This window comes from Mustela nivalis, assembly GCF_964662115.1.
Source record: "Mustela nivalis genome assembly, chromosome: X".
Taxonomy (NCBI): Eukaryota; Metazoa; Chordata; class Mammalia; order Carnivora; family Mustelidae; genus Mustela; species Mustela nivalis.
The window spans coordinates 93,148,361-93,163,472 of NC_139040.1; the positions used below are offsets into that span (position 1 = coordinate 93,148,361).

The 15,112-nt window shown below is 38.8% G+C and overlaps 1 protein-coding gene across 1 annotated transcript in view; it reads right to left on the reverse strand.

The window, feature by feature from the left end:
• Positions 1-15,112, reverse strand: part of RP2 (RP2 activator of ARL3 GTPase) — a 49,156-nt gene that overhangs the window by 15,229 nt on the left and 18,815 nt on the right. The window contains exons 2-3 of the mRNA XM_082718209.1: positions 13,669-14,334; positions 8,958-9,072 (exon numbers count right to left, since the gene is read on the reverse strand). Coding sequence (XP_082574335.1) covers positions 8,958-9,072; positions 13,669-14,334 — 781 coding nt within the window. The remainder of the gene's footprint in view (positions 1-8,957; positions 9,073-13,668; positions 14,335-15,112) is intronic.

The window sequence follows — 15,112 nt, forward strand, 5'->3', positions numbered from 1 at the left end:
TATATTTCTTAGTTTTGATAAATGTATCATACACTAACATTAGGGGATGCTGGATAAAGAGTATATGGAAGCTTTCTGTACTACTTTTGCAAGTCTTGTATAAAACTATAACTAAAATTATTCCAATAATAATACAAACTGATTCCAATATAAGAAGTTTATTTAAAAAAAACAACTGAGGGGCACCTGCCTGGCTCAGTTGAAAGAGCATTTAACTCTTGATCTTGGGGTTATGAGTTCAAGCCCCACGTTGGCTCAGAGCTTAAAAAAATGGGGAACCTGGGTGTCTCAGTCTTAACCATCCAATTTTTGGTTTTGGCTCAGGTAGTGATCTCATGGGTCATGAGACTGAACCGTGCATTGGGCTCTGCACTCATTGGGGAGTCTGCTTTAGATTTTCTCCCTCTGCCCCTCCTCCCACTGGTGTGTGCACTCTCTCTCTCCTAAAATTAATAAATACATCTTTAAAAAACACAAATGGGAGAACATATTTATAAGTCTTATATCTGGTAGGGGGTTAATATTCAAAATATATAAAGAACAGATATAACTCGGGGCACCTGGGTGGCTCAATGGGTTATGTCTCTGCCTTTGGCTCAGGTCATGATCTCGGGGTCCTGGGGTTGAGCCCCGCATCAGGCTCTCTGCTCAGCAGGGAACTTGCTTCTCCCTCTCTCTGCCTGCCTCTCTGCCTACTTGTGATCTCTCTCTGTCAAATAAATAAATAAAATTTATATAATAAAAAAAGAACACATGTAACTCGATAGGAAAAAAACCACCAAACAATCTGATTAAAAAATGGGCTTGGGGTGCCTGGGTGGCTCAGTGGGTTAAAGCCTCTGCCTTCGGCTCGGGTCATGATCCCAGGGTCCTGGGATCGAGCCCTGCTTTGGGCTCACCGTTCGGCAGGGAGCCTGCTTCCCCTTCTTTCTTCCTGCCTGCCTCTCTTCCTACTTGTGGTCTCTGTCAAATAAATTAATAAAATCTTTTTTAAAAAAATGGGCTTAGAGGGTGTCCAGATGGCTCAATCAGTTAAGTGTCCAACTCTTGATCTCAGCTCAGGTCTTGTTCTCACGGTCATGAGTTTGAACCCTGTGTCGGGCTCTGTGAAGCCCGTTAAAAAAAAATGGGTAGAGGATATATGAATAGACATTTTTCCAAAGACATACAGATAGACAACAGGTATATGAAAAGGGGCTCAACATCACTACTTATTAGGGAAATGAAAATCAAAACCATGATAAGACTGATCATCTCACACCTGTTAGAATGGCTATCATCAAAAAGATAGAAACAACAAATGTTGGCAAGGATGTGGAAAAAAAGGGAAACCTTGTGCATTCTAGGTAGGAATGCAAATTGGTGCATCTAATATGGAAAACGGTATGGAAGTGCCTCAAGAAATTAAAAACAGGAGGGGGTGGTGGCGTTATGGTCATTAGGGAGGGCATGTGCTATGGTGAGTGCTGTGAAGTGTGTAAACCTGGCAATTCACAGACCTGTACCCCTGGGGCTAAAAATACATTATATGTTTATAAAAGAAAGAAAAGAAAAAGAAAAAGAAACATTTCCTAAACTTAAAAAATTTTTTTTTAAAAATAGAACTACAGTATGATCCAGCAATTCCACTTCTGGGTATCCATCTGAAGAAAATGAAAATACTAACTGAAAAGATATATGTACTTTCATCATCACTGCAGCATTATTTACAGTAGCCAAGATACAGAAACAACCACTGATGTCCATGAGTGGTTAATGAAAATGTGTCATATTTATACACAGAGACAATGGACTATTACTCAACCATAAAAAGGAAACTTTTCCTTTTGCAACAAGGCCCATGGATGGCCCTTGAAGGCATAATACTAGGTGAAGTAAGTGACGGGAAAATAAAATTCCACATGATCTCATTTATACGTGGAATCTGAAAAAACAGAAACAAAAACCCTAAACTTACAGGTAACAGAGACTTACAGGTAAGTTAAAGAGAACCTAAACCTGTAAGTACCTTATAGGGAACAGAATGGTAGCTGCCAGAGAGGTCTAGGGTGAGGGGTGGGCAAAATGGCTGAGGGGGGTCAAAAGGTATAAGCTTCCACTTATAAAATACATAAATCATAGGGATATAATGCATAGCATGGTGACTACAGTTAATAATACTGTAGCACATATTTGAAAGTTGCTAAGAAAGTAGACTGTAAAAGTCCTCCTCATAAGAAAAAGAATTTTATAACTATATATGGTGACAGATGTTAACTAGATTTATTGTGGTGATAATTTCACAATATGCACAAATATTGAATCATTATGTTACACATCTGAAACTAGTATGTTATCTGTGAACTATACTGCAAAAAAACATCTAGTAGCTTCTCATCTCAGACTAGAAGCCAGTCTCTACAATGGCCTATAAGGCCCTCTGTCATTGGACTCTTCTCAGACTTCATGTATGTTTATTGAATAAATGAATAGATGACCCTCTAAAACAAAGGAACACAAGTCTGACTAATCATCAGAACCATCTGGAACTTTTTAAAAAAAGCAGATTCCAGTAACATTGAGGACATTAGGAGAAGGAAGGGAAAAATGAAGGGAGGGAAATCGGAGGGGGAGATGAACCATGAGAGACTATGGACTCTGAGAAACAAACTGAGGGTTTTAGAGGGGAGGGGGGTGTGGGGAGGTTAGCCCAGTGATGGGTATTAAGGAGGGCATGTCCTGCATGGTGCACTGAGTGTTGTATGCAAACAATGAATCATGGAACATTACATCGAAAACTAATGACATACTGTATGGTGACCAATATAACATAACTTAAAGAAAAAGCAGATTCCAGGGGTGTATCTCAGAAACTTTTTAGTCAGTCTTTCTGGGGTAGGAGATGGAAATTTGTATTTTTAAAAGCACCCTAGGGGTACCTCAGTGGCTCAGTGGATTGAGCCTCTGCCTTCGGCTCAGGTCATGATCCCAGGATCCTGGGATTGAGCCCCGCATTGGGCTCTCTGCTCAGCCGGGAGCCTGCCTCTCTGCCTACTTGTGATCGCTGTCAAATAAATAAATAAAGTCTTTAAAAAAATAAAATAAAAAGCACCCTAGATGGGGTGAATCTTAGAAGATTCTCAAGATGGAAAATACAATGAATTTTCTCACCAAGCAGACAAAAAGCTTTACTAACTGCAAGCAAGTAACTGCATGCAACTGCTTTAACTGAAGAGGAAAATTTAGAGACTCTGAGGTGCAAAGTATTCGAAATAAAAGTGAAGTTTTGAAAGAAAAAGTACACCCTTGGCTCAGAACAGTGGCTTGCAACGAGGAGCAATTTTGCCTCCAAGTGGGTATTTGGCAATATCTAGAAACATTTTTGGTTGCCACCACTGGGGGTGTTTGCTACTGGCATCTGGGGGACAGAAGCTAGGGATGCTGCTAAACATCCTGTAATGCATGGGACAGCCTCCTCCATCACAATTATCTGTCCTAAAATGTCAATAGTGCTGAGGTTGAGAAACCCTCCTTAGAATAACTGATGGCCATTTTTAGATAAGGTCCCAATGGACCCAAGTCCTGTTACAATATTTTCACTGAGAGCCTACTCACTATTCCATATCAGTCAATGCAATATTGGACAGCTAAAAAATTGTCCCCTATTTTTTATTTTGAAAAATTCCAAACATTATAGAAAAGTTGAGGGGCCGCTGTGTGGCTCAGTCGGTTAAGCCTCTGCCTTTGGATGGGGTCATGATGGGACAGAGCCCCACACTGGGCTCCCTGCTCAGTAGGGAGGCTGCTTCTCCCTCTCCCTCTGCCCCTTCCCCCCAACTTTGTGTTCTCTCTCTCTCTCTCCCCCACATAATACACAAAATCTTTAAAAAAAGAAAAGTTGAAAGACTAACATTAACATCCATTTGCCCTTCACCTACACCCATCAAATGTTACCATTTGACCCCATTTGCTTTATTCCACACTACACATACTTTTGTTTTGGTTTTGCTGAGCCATTTGAAAGTAGCAGACTTTATGACACTTCAGCACGAATCTCCTACATAACCATAATACCATTATCATACCTAAGGATACTAACAGTCATTCCCTAACATCATCTCCAAACTTCCCAAATTTTCCCCCCAAATGTTGTACAGCTTTAGAGTTCACCACATCCCAATCCAATAAAGGTTCATTCATTGTGCCTAGTTGTTATGCTTCTTTCAATCCACAATAGTCTCCTGTCATTTTTGTCTGTTTTCCAGGACACTGTCTAAAGAGTCCTAGCCAGTTGTCTTGTCGAATGTCTTCTTTTTGGATCTGAGTCATCATTTCCTCATAGTGTGTTCAACATGTCCCTAAATTTCCTTTCTTTCTGATAAACTAGAAGTGAAGTCTTAGCTTGATTAGATTCAAATTAAGTATTTTGGGGAAGAATTCTTCACAGGTGATGTTGTGTATTTCTTACCGCAGTGCATCAGGAGGAACATAATGTCAGGCTGTCCTGCCTTCAGTGATGCTATGTTTGAGGAGAATGATCACCAAATCTCTGCTGCAAAGGTACATTTCCCCCTTGAAAGAGAATGTACAAATATCCTATTTCTTAGCAACTTTTACCCCAGTAGTTTTAGCATCCACTCATAATCTTTACCTGAATTAATGATTACTGTGGATTGGATTGGATTTGGAAATCACAAATTTGGTTTTTTCCAAAGTCTATCATTCCTTCTACATTTATTAGCTCACAGTATTCTGTAAAGAGCAAAAGATCTTTCCTTTATTTCCTCCTCCCCCCTTTATTATTATCACTATCGATGCATGGATTTCTGTTGTTAAATCAATTCTCTTCATTATTCTCTGTGATGCCTAAATTATCCCAAATTTGGCCAAGGGATAGGATTTAAGCCTGCTCCTTGTGACCTTTTGGTATGACCTCCTTAGTTTTTGAGTACTTCCTATGGATATCTCTGGTTTTAAAAGTTAATTATATGATGTTTATTTGCTGAAATTCCTGTAACATCTGCCCATTGGTTTTAGTTCTATTTAAAAAAAATTTTTTTAAATGTTATTTATTTATTTGACAAAGAGAGCGAGAGAACCCAAATAGGCAGAGCAACAGGCAGAGGGAGAGGGAGAAGCAGGCTCCCTGCTGAGCAAAGAGCCCAATGCGGGGCTCCATCCCTGGGACCATGACCTGAGCCGAAAGCAGACACTTAACCGTCTGAGCCATCCAGGCGCCCCTACTTTTTTTTTTAGTTCTACTTTTACTTCCTCCATGTGGAATGTTGTGTTACTTAAACAAAGGTATTATATTTGGCATTGGAGCATTTCTATGAAATCACTCCACTAACATTGCATGAGCCCATAAATCATTAATTCACACCTACTCATATACCTATTTCCCTAATCACACACATTAGGATGTCCATTACATCCTAATTTTACTGGATTCAATTTCTGAAACCTGTTGAGAGTTTAAAGGCTTGGTTTTTGTTTTGTTTTTTAAAGATTTTATTTATTTATTTGACAGACAGAGATCACAAGTAGGCAGAGAGGCAGGCAGAGAGAGAGAGGAGGAAGGAGGCTCCCTGCTGAGCAGAGAGCCTGATGCGGGACTCGATCCCAGGACCCTGAGATCATGACCTGAGCCGAAGGCAGCAGCTTACCCCACTGAGCCACCCAGGCGCCCCTAAAGGCTTGTTTTCAAGGATCCATCAGAAGGCTCCCATGTCAAAACAGCTGTATCAAAGGAGCCAGGACATCTGTACTCTGGAAACTAAAATACCGATGAAAGAAATTGAAGATGAAACAAACAAATGGAAAGATATGCCATGCTCCTGGATTGTTAAAATGTTCATACTACTCAAAGCAATCTACAGATTTCGTGTAGTCCCTATCAAAATACTAACAACATTTTTCACAGAACTAGAACAAATAACCTTAAAATTTGTATGAAACCACAAAAGACCTTGAGTAGCCAAAGCAATCTTGAAGAAGAAGAATAAAGCTGGAGGTATCTCAATCTCAGATTTCAAGATACACTACAAAGCTGCAGCTAACCAAAACGGTATGGTACTGGCCCCAAAACAGACACATAGAACAATAAAACAGAATAGATTCCAGAAATGAACTCACACTAACAAAGTCCACTAATCTGTGACAGAGGAAGCAAGAATATACAATGGGGAAAAGACAGTCTCTTCAACAACGGGTGTTGGGAAAACTGGTCAGCTACCTTCGAAAGAATAAAACTGGACCACTGTCTTACACCACACACAAAAATAAATTCAAAATGGATGGAAGGTCTAAAGGTGAGACCTGAAGCCATAAAAGTAGTAGAAGATATATGCTGTAATTTCCTTGACATTGGCCACAGAAACGTTTTTCTAGGCATGTTTCCTCGGCCAAGAAAAACAATAGCAACAAAGTAAAAAGGCAACCTCTGAATTGGAGAAGAAATTTGCAAATGAATATCTGATAAGGGGTTAATATCCAAAATATATAAAGCTCTTATGCAACTCAGCAGCAAAAAACCAAATAATCCAATTAAAAATGGCAGAGGATGCTCAGCGGGGAGCCTGCTTCCCTCTCTCTCTCTCTCTCTCTGCCTGCCTCTCTGTCTACTGTGATCCCTCTCTGCCAAATAAATAAATAAAATCTTTTAAAAAAATAAATAAAAAATAAAAAAATAAAAATGGCAGAGGACCTGAAGAGACATTTTCCCAAAGAAGACATACAGGTGGCCAACAGACAGATGAAAAGATATTCAATATCACTCATCATCAGGGAAATGCAAATTAAAACCTCAATGAGATATCACCTCACACCGGTCAGAATGGCTAAAATCAAAAACAAGAAAAAGGAACGAACCCTCACGCACTGTTGGTGGGAAAGCAAACTGGTACAGCCACTGTGGAAGACCATATAGAGGGTCCTCAAAAAGTTAAAAGTACAACTACCCTACAACCAGAAATTGCAGTACTGGATATTTACCTGAAAAATACAGAAACACTAATTCAAAGGGATACTTGCATATCTATGTTTATAGCAGCATTATTTACAACAGGCATATTATGGAATCAGCCCAAGTGTCCATCAATAGATGAATGGATAAATAAGATGTGGTGTGTGTGTGTGTGTGTGTGTAAAATGGAGTATTATTCAGCCATAGAAAAGAATGAAATCTTACCATTTGCAACAACATGTATGGTGCTAAAGCGTATAATGCTAAGTGAAACAAGTCAGAGAAAGACAAATACTGGAGTGAAATCACTAACTTGAAAAGATATATATATATACACCACTAAGTACACTGCAGCATTATTTATAACACTCAAGTTATGGAGGCAAGCCATGTCCAGCTACAGATGAATGGATAAAGAAGGTGTGTGTGTGTGTGTGTGTGTGTGTGTGTGTGTGTGTATACACACACACAATGGAATATTACTCAACCATAAAAAAGAATGAAATCTTAACATCTGCAACATGGATGACACTAGACGGTATAATACTAAGTGAAATAAGTCAGTCAGAGAGAGACAACTACTATCTGATATCACTCAATATGTGGCATTTAGGAAACAAAACAAAGAAAAAAAAAGACAAAAAAGTCAGACTCTTAAATACAGAAAACTGGTGGTTGCCAGAGAGGAGGTGGGTGGGGAGAGGGTTGAAATAGATGAAAGGGACTAAGAGTACATTTATCTTGATGATCCCTGAGAAATGTATAGAATTGTTGAATCATAACATTGTATACCTGAAACTAATTATAACACTGTATGTTAATTATACTTCAATTTAAACAAAGGAGCCAGGTCAAAATTTCCAGTATATATTCTAGAGGAGATTCACTCACTGGGTTAGAGCAAGTCCTTCATACTGCTGCAATAACCACAAAGGTATATGAAATACTGTATGAAGGCTGAGTCATACCCAGCATTAGTTATTAAAATGATCCCAACAAGCCTCCAATGTTTTCTCTTTTTTCTTAAGACATATTTACTTATTTTAGAGAGAGAGAGCATAGGGGAGTAGAGGGACAGGGAGAGAATTTCAGGCAGGCTCCCCAGTGAGCACAGAGCTGGACATGGGGCTCGATCTCACAACCCTGGGATCATGACCTGAGCCAAAATCAAGAGTCTGATGCTTAACTGACTGAGCCACCCAGGTGCCCCTCCTCCACCACTTTCATATAGGTTTTATAGTGATTATAATTCACACATAAAAAGCATGTAAATGCAGAGGTGCCACCTTTTTAGGGTATACTCAATCAGCATTGTGTATTACTCTATGTATTTGTTCAGGCCAGTAAAGAAAAGCCTGGTGAACCTTGAGCAAACAATGTCCCTGCTCTGACATAACCAGAACTTTATCCTCTAGAATCAGTAGACCTTCAAACACATACAGACAGATGTAACCCTTCCAGAGGGCACATGAATTCCAGTTCCTCTGTTTGCAGATGTATTTCCAGTATCTCAAATTTGTTGGTGGCATTTTCCCACTGGGGAAAACAATTCTAATTATGTGTGAGAAGTTAATCAATCACATTCAATACATAAAATAGTATACCATTTTATTTATATTTCTTATTTCCTTTCCAGTATGGTCAAAACCCACTGAAGGCAGAAAGAATCCTTATGAAGTGCTTTGTAACTCTCTCTGGGCAGGGAGAATGGAACACTCATTATAGTATAATAATATAACAACAATAAAATAATAATTAAAATAACAAAAATACATAATAATCGAGTGTGACTTGTAAGTATTAAGATGACAAAATAGGAAAGAAAACCTAATGCCTAGTTATGTAGGAATTTTTGAATGATATGAAATTTTGACATTTTTGAATAGTAACAAGAAAAAAACATAAAACAAGCAAGAAAGAGAAAGCAAGGTAAGAGAAATGTTAAAGGCAAGAGCAGATCGAATCACATGTCAAGAGGATAAACACACAAGTACACCAATCATCCAGAATGTACCTTTGTTCAGAAGAGGAAGGAAGTCAGGTGCTTTTTCCCCAAAAACCCTTTGAGCATCCTCAGCTTTCATTGATACTTCCTTTGTCTGAACTAGGAAAAAGCCTTTACCGACCATCTGTGGAAAATAAAATTTCATTTAGAGTTTAAAATGAACTTCTGAGATTAAAACAGTATTTTTTTTCTAGTATTTTTCTGTATACAATGAGACGCAGCATGCTGATTTTTGTTTGAATCATCCCTCTAATTCAAGGCTTTTGCTCTGACAAGTTTTCACATACATAAGATTTTTCCAGAAGGGTGGTTCTGGGTAAGAATTAGTGTGCACTGCCTAGTTTGTTTGTCCAATGAGAAGAGAATGGTTAAGGAGGTAAACTAGGGGACATTTATCACATGATGAAATAGCACAGTTCATTAAACATAACAAATAATACAATGGGGAAAAGCTTACATAATAATTTTGAAAAGCATGATACAAATATATATAGTATAGCCCAATAGTCATAGTCCATATTTATGAAGCCCTGCTGTGCGCCACGCAGTTTTATGCACTTATCGTGGATAGCACATTTAACCCTCTCATGAGGTAGGTACTATTATTACCCTCATTTTACAGGTGAGAAAATGAAGGCACAGAGTGGTAAAGAAACTTAGTCAAGGTCAGACAACTATCAAGTAACAGAACTGTGACTGGAACCCAGTTAATCTGATAATAGACAAAATAAATGAAAGAGTATTCCTAAAAAGACTTTTCAAGATATACTATGTTATGGAGGATTTTTTTTTGTTATGGATGATTTTTAAACACTTCTATTCTTTATTTCTACAATTCTGTATGATAAGTATACATTAATTTTTAAAATAATGATGAAAGTCATTTTTAAAAATGCGAAGTATTCAACCACTTGATTTTTTTTTTTAGCACACCTATTGGATTTTTAAGTATAACCATGACAGACTATGGACTCTGGGAAACAAACTGAGGGTTTTAGAGGGGAGGGGGGATGGGGTGGGGAATGGGTGAGCCGGGTGATTGGTATTAAGGAGGGCACGGATTGCATGGAGTGCAGGGTGTTCCATGCAAACAATGCATCAGGGAACAAGACAGCAAAAACTAATGATGGACTGTATGGTGACTAACATAACACAATACAAAATAAATGAATAAAAGTAACAAACATATAGGCTCAACACAGAGCACCTGAAAAATGAAAAAACAGAAACAAATATGAACCAAGGTGCTACCACTCAAAGGTGCCACTGCCATTTGGTTATATGTCCTTTTACCCTCCCAGTTGTCTTTTTCCCCCACTACAGAAATAACAAATGTTCATTGTAAAATCCATATAACCACAAAAAGAAAAGAAAATCCTGCTCTTAATCCAACTCCTAAGAATAACCACAACTGCTAACATTTTAGTATATATATCTTTCCAGACTTAGATCTCGTAAAAAAAAATTTGGATACTTATATAATATTCTAAAAATTTCACTTACTTGACTGTGAATATTTCCCAGCTATTCCACTATAAAATTATTTTTAATGGCTGATAGTATTTCGTCCAATCAGCTACGTTATCCCATACCATTCCTTCAAATTGGATTCAAACTCAAATCCTTTCTCAGAGGCCTCGGTGCTGCCTCAGAAAAAAGAAACATACGTACAAAGGTAGCAAAAAATTGCATGGACATCCACTGCCAGGTGATGACTACGAAGTTACTTAAAATATCAGAAATAATCCTTTACCTGTTTCTAATTTTCTAGATGGCTCACTACCTCTGATTTTATAGTTAGACACATAAACTGACAAAAGGTGATTAATTCAGAATACGGTTACCTAAAAACAAATACTGAATTACAAAACTTGATCGATTTTGATATCCCACTGCAGCTATCTGGAGACTCCTTTTTCATGGAAATTCTTCTACTTCTAAAGACTTGAAAATAGCGGTAACTACCCAACTTAAATTATGCAATATGTTACTTCCAACCAATTCAAACTACTTTTACTCTAATTTATCCTGTGCATATCTGTGATGTAGCTAAGAGGAAGCAAGAAATCTGATTTTCAGGAGAGAAAATTGAGGCCCAGTAACTTCTCTTGATTCCCTTTGGACTGTGTTTTCTGCTTTATCCAGCTTTTCCGGACTTCCTACCTAAAAACTATTATGATACATTTAATTTATAAAAACAATGGGAAACAAAATTCTATGATACTCCTAGGGTTTAACAAAACCGGAGTCAGCAATCACAGTTCCAGTCGAAGCTGTCTTAAGGTATTCTTAAGGTATTCAGGTTGTGATATGAGAAAGACTTGAGTTTTGGGTGGGGTTTTCTTTCTTTTTTTTTTCCCCACTTCAGTATTAAATAGCTCCTATGCATCTTTTCCTGGGAACGTGAGCTTCATTTTTTTGAAAACACAGGTAAGCTCTCCTTTAATATGTGTGTAAGAGAGTGATCTTTTAGCATGTTTTGATACCCTCTTCATGTGCACTTGCATTTTCTTCTTTTTGTTCTCTGTCATTCCTTAATTCTGTGCTTTCAGAATTAGGCAGGCTAACTCCAACCAAAAAGGCCCAAGGTTTTCCCTTCTAGGCCAAAGGGTGGTATCTGCCTTGACTCCCCACCCTTTCGGTAACACTCCTGCTCCCCCAGGCCCTCATCAACCTTCCTTTCCCATTGAGGCAGATTAGCATCATGCTTAAGGGCTCAGACTGTGGTTTAAAGCCAGACTGCCTGGATTTAAATCATGGCTCTGCTGTTTACGCTGAGTGACCTTTCGCAAGTTGCTTACTCTCTCCGTGGCTCATTTTCCTCTGTAAAAAGGGGAATAAATGCACCTACTGCATAGGTTCTTCTATTGAGTTACTTCATTTAAATCCCTTATAAGAATGCCTGGTACAGTTAACACTACGTAAATGTTAGCTATTACTATTGCTGTCATTACATTTTTGTTATACAATATCTTGTAATCTGGAAGGACGTCTAAAGACCATCATTCTTCCTGCTCATGTTGCTTTTAAGTGCACACAACGCTGCCATTTCACGCATCAGACACCAAAAATTAAAAGGTTAAGAACATGTGATGACCCACAAAGAAAGAGTGCTCATTTTGATGCCTTTTTAAAACATTTAAACATGTTATATACTCTTTATGTCCACTTCTCAATTCCTACCAAAAAGGAGTTTAACCTGAATAATTATATCATCTGAATACTGTACATAGATTTTTTTCTAAGTCACCATGATGTAAAATGAAAATGCTGACCTTTCAGATGTTGGATTAACATATGATTAGATAGCTCAAAGGCCAGAAGTGCTTTTTCTATATCTTACCAATGTGTTCAGCAGATTAGCATGAACAACAACAACAAAAATACCACAGTCTTCAAATTATACTTTGGCTTCTGTTGTTTTGAAAACTAGACTTCAGATATACTTTGTAGATTTCAGACATGGGTTTTCGACATTGTAGGATATATAGCTACAGAGAGGAGATCATTTTTAGTTTTTTCTCCCCCTATAATCTTCCTTTGGCAGAACAGTTACAATTTTTAAAAAAATCCATTCAAAAGGAGACTTGAGGAGTTTTCCATCCACTTTTTCATTTCTGGAAGCCTGACTTTCTTTTTTTCTTTTTTTTTTATTGTGTTATGTTAGCCACCATAGTTTTTTGATGCAGTGTTCCAAGATTCATTGTTTATGCACCACACCCAGTGCTCCATGCAATCCTTGCCCTCCTTAATACCCACCACTGGGGGTTACCCATCCCCCCCACTCCCCTCTAAAACCCCCAGTTTGTTCCTCAGAGTCCACAGGCTACTCCTTCTGAAGAACATCTGATTAATGGGTGACCAATACATCCCACCACCGCCTCCCCACTGGAGTGCCCGCCAACATAGGAACTGGTGCTTCTGGAATGCCTCATCTCTATGTCCCCAGTTATTTTTCCAGTGGAAGCTGCTTCTGCTAGAAGAACTCTTCTCTAGTCCCAAACTCACCGAGTCCCTGCTCCTGAGTCCACCACCTCTGCTATTCCAGCTCCCACCTCATTCTTACGCACCAATCTCCCCTTCACGTAGCAATAGAGCAAAGGGAAATACTGCGGAGGGGGATCTCACAGTTGCCCCAGTGGCCGAAAGCTGCACTCCTAAATGTCTTTCCCACTGCCCTCCAACCAATTAAAACTCCAAATAAGTATTCCCAACTAAATAAGCTCATGCTTTACTGTGCAATACTACTTTTGTAAGCTTCCTTGGAAATCACTCATTAGAAAGAATAGAAGTTCTCTGAGGGCAGAGAATTTTGCCCATGTACTCCATCTCCAGCATATACCCTAGGTCATCAGCTTTAAGTTGCCATCACTTTTAAGACACATTTCGGATGAGCAAAAATGTGCAAAACAAATGTGCATCCTACAGTCGATGAAATATGGCAACAGAAGTAACTCTTCACATAGTAAGTGCTTAATAAACGCTTACTGACTTATATTTTTTGAAGTTTCTGTGGGAAAATCTTTTGAGGGCCAAACAATTAGCTTACAGATATATCTGCAGGGGGCAAGGGACTAGAACTTGAGGATTGCCTATATTCCTAATAGCCAATTGTGAATTGTGAATAGCCAATTGCCAATTGTGAAAAGAACAGAAGTTCTCCAGACAGTGATGTGTTCCTATCTGTGTGTGTGTCTGTCTCTCTTCTCTCTCTCCTTACCTCATCAATTAGTTTTCTGGCATTTGCGATAGTGTAATCACCAGCAAATAATACCACTAAGCATGACTCATCACTGCTCTTCTGCCTCTGACCCCGAGATACTGGAACGATACTTCTATTGGCTTCTGTGGAAACGCGGACAGCTTTGAGCTCTTCGGTAGTAGGCAGAGGAACATGGTCTTGAACTACAGCATCTTCGGGAAGAAGGCTCCAGTTGAGCTCTCCTGACACGGGTGTAAAGTCATGAATGTTGCTCCAGGTATTATTGAAGATACTCAGCCCCGCATCCTTGAACTGGAACGCTAACTCAGGGTAGTACCATTGGAAGCAGCCAAACTTGATGTTTGTGGAAGACTCAATGATGGGTTGAGTGGCACAGCACAGAAAGACTTCCAGCTTTCTACAATCCCGCACACGAAACTGCTGGCAGGCTAGCGTACACTTGCAATCTCTGCAATTCCGAAAAAACACACTGCCTTTCACAGGTCCCAGAAAAATCACACAATTAGTACAGTCATCGATAGTAATCGTAGCAGAGTGATCAAAGATATAGATGTTACAGTTCTCACAGTCTTGAATGAGAAACTGTTGTCCCGCCACTTGGCCAGGTAGGCGACCTACTGTTTCATCCTTCAGGCCACTGAACATGTAGTCTTTTGGATCAACCTGCAGGGACAAAACACAGGCCTTGAGTATTACTAACATCATTCAACAACTATTAGTCAAGTGTCTACTGGGTACCAGGCCCAATTCTTGGTGCTAAAATAGTAAGTTCCTACTCTCACCGACTTTGCAACATAGTAAGAAAATGAAAAGCACAAATTATTTCTTCCAGTAGTTAAGAAGAATGGGGGCAGGGAAAGGGAGAGGAAACTGTGATAAAGAAAGGCTCAAGGACGTATCAACCAAACAATGTGTGGACATTGTGTGGATCCTGTTTCAACACACCAACTATAGAAACACATTTTTGAAACAGTTGGGGACATTCTCATGCACACAACATTTTGGATGATATTAAGGAATATTTCACCCTTTTTCTGATGTTTCACTTTTTAAATTTCTTAATTCAAGTATAATTAACATTACAGTTTTATATTAGTTTCAGGTGTACAGTGTAGTGATTTAGTAATTCCATACATCACCTGGTGCTCATCACAAGTGCCCTCTTTAATCCCCGTCACCTATTTCACCCATCCCCCTACCTACCTCCAGTTTGTTCTCTATATTTAAGGGTCCAGTCTTCTGACTGCCTTTTTCCTTTGTTCATTTGTGTTGCTTCTTAAATTCTACGAGTGAAAAATTTTAAACCTTCTGAAATTGGAAATACACCCAGATTGAAATATATTTCTTTATCCTTCAATAAACGGATGTGTGGGTCTTGGTTTCTAAGCCCCGACTGATTTCTGCAATATGCTACAGAAAATGGAAGAACCTGAAGGCACAG